The following is a 5,850-nucleotide window of genomic DNA, read 5'->3' as shown; positions in this document are numbered from 1 at the left end:
CCTAGAAAACCTATAAAAAGCATAAGCCAGATACCTTTGAGGCCTTCAGAGCGTAAAGAGGCTTGAGCGGCTAAACGCTTACCTTAGGTCCTCAGCTTGGAGGAGCAATCTCTGTGGATGTTGCTAAACCATGGTGTCCCTGTGGTGGCAGAGCTCGTGATATGGAGACATGACCAGCACCGAGTTATATGGTCGCCGTAGTAGTGAAGGTGGTTTTTTTTCCCCCTTATAAGGACATATGCCCCTACGCACTGTGCCATTGGATTCACATTGAGGATGTGTGCACTAGAGGAGGGTCTCTCCTCCCGTGCACACATCTCAATGCGAATCCAACGGCACAGTGCGTAGGGGCATATGCCCTTAAAGGCATCTAGACATCATAATTTCATTGCGCATGTTAGTTGCTGTTCCTATTCTCACTCCATCCATGTCTTGTGCAGGAAGGAACATGTACAGAAGTTCATTGATTGCCATGTCAAGGATGTGGCAAAGTTTGAAGCTGAGCGGGATGAGTTGATCAAAGTCCACAACGAGAAGAAGATGAGGCTCAAGAAAGAGTACACGGAGAAGGAGAAGGAGCTCGACGCAGCCCTAACGGGCCTGATGGAGAAGCATAAGCCAGATACCTTTGAGGCCTCCAGCTCGTAAAGGGGCTTCAGCGGCTACCTCAGGTCCTCATCAGCTTGGAGGAGCAATCTCGTAGATGCTCCTGCTTATCCATAGAAGAATGCTTAGGCATTCTGTAGATGTAGCTAAACCATGGTGTCCCTGTGGTGGCAGCACCGAGTAGTATAGAGACATGACCAGCACCGAGTTATATGGTCGCCGTAGTAGTATCTCAGTCGTAGTGTGTGGTTCGAGCATCTGAACACTAAGCGTTTTGCCTGTGATGGCATATGGGTCAAACTACAACTGGAGTGTTATATCTAGTTATATTTCCTCTATGGTCCTGCGCTTTGGTTTGAACGCAGGTGATGGTTTACCTTATGCCCCTGATGATTACTGATTATGTTTGCTCCGATCGTCAAAGTGTCTGATTCAGCTAGTTGTAGGATTGACCTGCATCCGAGGATGGTCGTTTATATGTTTTTTTTTCTTTGCGCACTGAGATATTTGTGTTCTATGCATTCCTTTTGTATGGATTTTTCATGCAGCTGTCGATTTACCAGTGGGAATTAAACTATCTTAATGTACTCGCAATAGTTTGAGACTTGAAAGGCCGATGTGGTCGGCTGAGTCACACTGAAAGTTTGGTACTGCCAAATGTTCGCCTCGGCAAGCCCAGTTATAAGATTGCTAAATTGTTTGTCAAAATGTTTTCAAAGGATTTTGGTTTGCAAGAAAAGTGCACTTCGAGACGCCACAAGTCATTGAAGTAAATAAGCTTATGTTGTTCAATCAGGTTGTTTTCCTCATACGCGTGCTCTAGTTTTCACATCCTGTAAGCAAACCAAGCATCAACCGATTTGAAAACAAAAACCATGTGAGGTTTCAGTTTCCTCCTTACAGATAAAGGTTGTATATTTGTCTCTGATCAGTGAAATATCTTATCAGTGAGATCTTTTAAAATTGGGAAACAGAAACTAGGTATAAATAAACATTCCAATGCAAGTAATTAAGTAAATCAACTTTATGTGATGTCAAAACTCAAAACTGCATCTGATTACATCCTTAAAACCTAGAAAATCGCCTATAGGCAGAAGGAGCTCTCTTCATGGAAAATGCCGCCTTCATACATTATACTCATAATAACTCATATACAAGGAGTCTGTACAAGTTGGAACCCTAGATTTGACGACCGCCTTAGATTAACATAATTGCAGCAAATCCTGATGATGAAGAACATCTAAAGCATGCAATCATTGTCTTTTCCTTCTACTTGTTATTTAGTCATCCAAATAGGTTTCATCACTCTCTTGCTCACCTTTATCAGCTGCTGCCGATCTTCTCCTAAGAATGAACTGGATCAATGACACAACTGCTATCAGAGCTATCTCAGTGTGGTCTGACGTGCTAGTCCTGATGCTGAGCTTGCCTATATTTCTACTATTTAGGTTAGTGCTGACTGATATTTTTGATCCACGGCCCACTCGGAAGTCTGACTGAAGGTTGGCCCCAATTACAGTTTCCTTTTCAAACGACAAAGTGGAGACTGCTGCCGTGACACTCTCTTCCCTCACAGGGTAATCTTTCCCCCTTGCTGTTATCTCCACACCACCTCCATGTGCCACTTGTCCACAGCCAGCCATTCTACCGGCGTTGGCTACCAGTTTAACCTGTTTCCCAATGGTAACAGAGTCTTCTAACTTGGCACCAGCAAAGTACTTGTTGCCAAACTTAGTAACAGAAATGCCACCTCCAGTAGTGTTCCAAGGCAGATTGCGGAACTTGGCATCCCCGTGAACGGTACAGACCAAATCTCTGCTTGCCGTTTGCATATCCATACCCCCCATCAAGGAGCAGCCTCTCTGAGCATTGTAACTTACTGAACATTCTGAATGGATATACATGTCTTCCTTGTCCTTTCTCATCTGTCCTGTAATTGCTCCAGAGACATTCTTTTTCAACTCTTGAGATGCTTCAAAATTGATGGCATCGAACCCAATATCATGGTCCCATCCTTGGGGATCCAAAACTGGTCTAAACAACTGATCATCAGTTATAATGTGACGGTAACGATGCACAGGATAATCAGAGTCAAAACTTAGTGGAATGTCCATATCTGACATGTGCACAATCTCTGGGGATGCACTCTCTTCATAATCATCACCAACTTCGTCATTCTGAGCTTCAGTAAGCCTTTTTCTTCTGATTCCCTCCTTCCACTGTTTCTTTAGGTACAAAGTCTCACGGTAGTCCAGTTCATCAAGATATGCAGACTTCTGTTCATTTGTCAAATTTTCATATTCAGATTTCTTTAGAATGCGGAAGGGTGGTAGTTGATCATATTCATCCTCCTCATCTGACATTTCTGTCAATTCACTGTCAATGGCATCTGAACTTGATGAAGAATGAGGCTTAAGGAGTGAAGAAAGAAGATGAGGCAGCGAAGGCAGCCTGGTGTTTGCTTGTGACAGTAGGAAGCTATCTTGAAACTTAAGCAAGGAATTTGCTTCTGTCAGCAACATGGTTGCCCCACACAGCAGCAGCAGTTCTGATACCCATACCTGTCCATTTGGTAAGACCCTTTCACCCTTGGTGTTTCGTCTGCACATTGGATGATTGTCTATCAGCACAAAAGGATTATCCAACTGTGTGTTGGAAACTGCAGCCTGGATATGACGCTGTACCACATTTTTGTAGTAACGCGTGTAAGTGTCATATTCCAAAGGGTAACCATCTGGTCCTTCAGGAGGAGATGAGGAAGAGTGAGTCATTACAAGGACAGTGTTGAACCACATCGAAGAGCCCAATATGTCAGTCATAAGCTTCAGCAGTGGGTAATCACTGTATCTGCTGTTAATATGGTCCAACCGCTCAAAGTATAACACGATATCAGGTGGGGATCGCTTAATGAAGCGCTTGACAGAATTCAGAATCTTCCTGTTCCTCCTTTGGCCATGGTAATGAGGCATCAGACCAGGTGTGTCGATAACTGTGACTCTTATTCCTTTGATTGTTCCTTCAATCTTCTTTATCCTATGAGTAGCCGGAACCAGAGCATCAGTAGCCACCTTCCTCTCATCGAAAATTGAATTTATCGTGGCACTCTTTCCCACACCAGTCTTTCCTAGAAGAAGGATTCGCAACGAGACGTCCAGATCAGGCCCACCCGGTGCTTCTTGCTGTGCTGCTATAACCCTGGCTTTGTTGATAGCAAGGTTTGTTCTCCTCGCATCTGATTCACTCGCTTTAATCAAATTTGCAAGCTGCAACCTGTACAGAACCTGTGCAACTACATCAGCACTGGGAGACACTCCAGTCCTGTATACTAACCGCAGAAACTTGATTTGAAGCGCCTCGACTTTCATGAGTGGATCTGACTTCTTGTTATCATCATCTTGTTGAACAGTACCAGAATAAATTGCACCAGTATTAGAGTTGGTGGTGACCTCTGACGCCGGCGTATCATTAGAAGAAAATGTACTGGCAGTAACAGTATCTACAAAGCCATTGTGTGTTGAACCTGAACGATAGCATTCAGTGAGCAAGCTACATTTAAAACATTATGAACAGGAGGATAAAAAAATGTATCATTGAATTTGAAATATGCCCACATGTGATGAAATTGAAAACGATTAGTAGCAAGAGGGTCTTTGAGGACAGTAAAGGACGTCAGGATGTAGCTGGCAGAAAATAAGAAGCAACATTTTTTTTGGGGGGGGTGTGGTGGGGGGGTGGGGGGAGGTGGGGGCGTGTGTTAAGAGCACATCATGGGGTTGCAGTAACATAAACAACAATCGAAGCTGAAACATCAATGCATTCCAATGGTGAAAATGATAAGGCTTAGTCTGTTAGCCCTAATTATTCCTATAACATGCTAAAATCCTAATAATAAAAGCCCTATCTCAAAAGAAAAATCATGTAACATGCTAAAAGCCTAATAGCAGTAACCAAAAGGTTACTCCAAGCACATATGCTGGAAAGGCGAAAACTCTCATAGTCTGATTGCAAGCACACTAGCCTCTCCTGCACTCATAATTGGCGGGTCCGCTAATTAGACCCGTGTGATGGGAATGACTCGCAATAGGCCATCTAGTTAATTTATCCGATTCCGTATCGTATAACTGAGGGGACCCTAGGTTTTAAGCCTAACAACATCAAGGATATTTTCAGCAGCAGCAGACTAGACTACAAGAGATGGCATTTTCATTGAAAACGAAGATTCCAAGTTTATATAACCATAGGCAACGCCGTTGTTGAAAACAAAAACAACAATCACCAGGGAGAAGGGAGCGCACCATGAGCATCACCCTCGGAGGCGGCGTCATCGGCGCCAGCGGAGAGCGCGAAGGGCCTGGCGGACAGCAGCGAGGACCCGAGGCGGTACGAGATCCATTCCCTGAAGTTCATCAGCATCCTTCTCCTCCACCTGAGGTCGGTCGGGTAGAGCAAAACCAGAGATCAAATCTGCCCCCAAGTTATTATTAAAGAGCGAGGAAACCCCAATCTTCCACCCTCCTCCCCGTTCCCCCCACTCCCCCCTCGGACCGGACCGCCAATTCTCCCGTGTAGTAAAACCCAGAAGGGAGATCGCGGCTGGCCGGAGCTCGACGACGTACCTGGCCGGAGCCCGAGAAGGAGGATGTTGGAGATGCCGTGGCTGGGCATTTTTTGGTTTATCTGTTTTGTGTGGCCTGGCTCAACCGGACAGACAGAGCGAGTCAGCGGCGGCGGCGAGAGCTCGTTTTTTTTTTTTTTGGTGCGGATGGGTCCATGGCAGTATGAATTATAACAAGGAATTAATTATTGTTCACCACTCGTAAGAAAAGGAATTAGTATACATACATTAATTTAATTATTATACACATACGGTGTTGCTGATCTGCAATTCTGCATGCTACAGCCGCATTTTCTTGAGTTTGGAGAAAATTTAGCCATGTCAAAAATTATGTTTGGTTCGCAGTGAACACCAAGGTTTGGGCGTTTGGTTACGTCAAGGTTGAATGAAGAAGGAAAAATATGTATTTTAGATTGCAGCTATGCCAAAATTAGGTAAAAAAAAAAGGTGTATAAATGGTATGTGGAACCCGTACATTAGCAATTCTTTTAAAAAATAAAAATATGAACGACGGGATCTTGTTTTGTACATTTAATTGAAAAAAAAGGGTACAAACAGATTACGAATTCAGTACACCATTTTCGAGTTATTATATCTAGATTAAACACGTAGAGTCTTCAAATCTCGAA

At 43.9% G+C, this 5,850-nt stretch overlaps 1 protein-coding gene across 1 annotated transcript; it reads right to left on the bottom strand.

Annotated features, from left to right (window-relative positions):
- Window positions 1-1,693: 1,693 nt before the first annotated feature.
- On the bottom strand, window positions 1,694-5,356 carry LOC136508253 (translocase of chloroplast 90, chloroplastic-like). The gene is made up of 3 exons (XM_066502905.1): window positions 5,223-5,356; window positions 4,902-5,032; window positions 1,694-4,126 (listed from the first exon to the last, which is right to left on the bottom strand). Exons 2-3 carry the CDS (start codon window positions 5,017-5,019, stop codon window positions 1,887-1,889), a joined length of 2,358 nt encoding a protein of 785 aa, XP_066359002.1. The 5' UTR covers window positions 5,020-5,032; window positions 5,223-5,356; the 3' UTR covers window positions 1,694-1,886.
- Window positions 5,357-5,850: the final 494 nt, after the last annotated feature.

Source organism: Miscanthus floridulus, chromosome 15 (genome assembly GCF_019320115.1).
Source record: "Miscanthus floridulus cultivar M001 chromosome 15, ASM1932011v1, whole genome shotgun sequence".
Classification (NCBI taxonomy): Eukaryota; Viridiplantae; Streptophyta; class Magnoliopsida; order Poales; family Poaceae; genus Miscanthus; species Miscanthus floridulus.
This window is presented reverse-complemented; position numbering and strand designations above follow the sequence as displayed.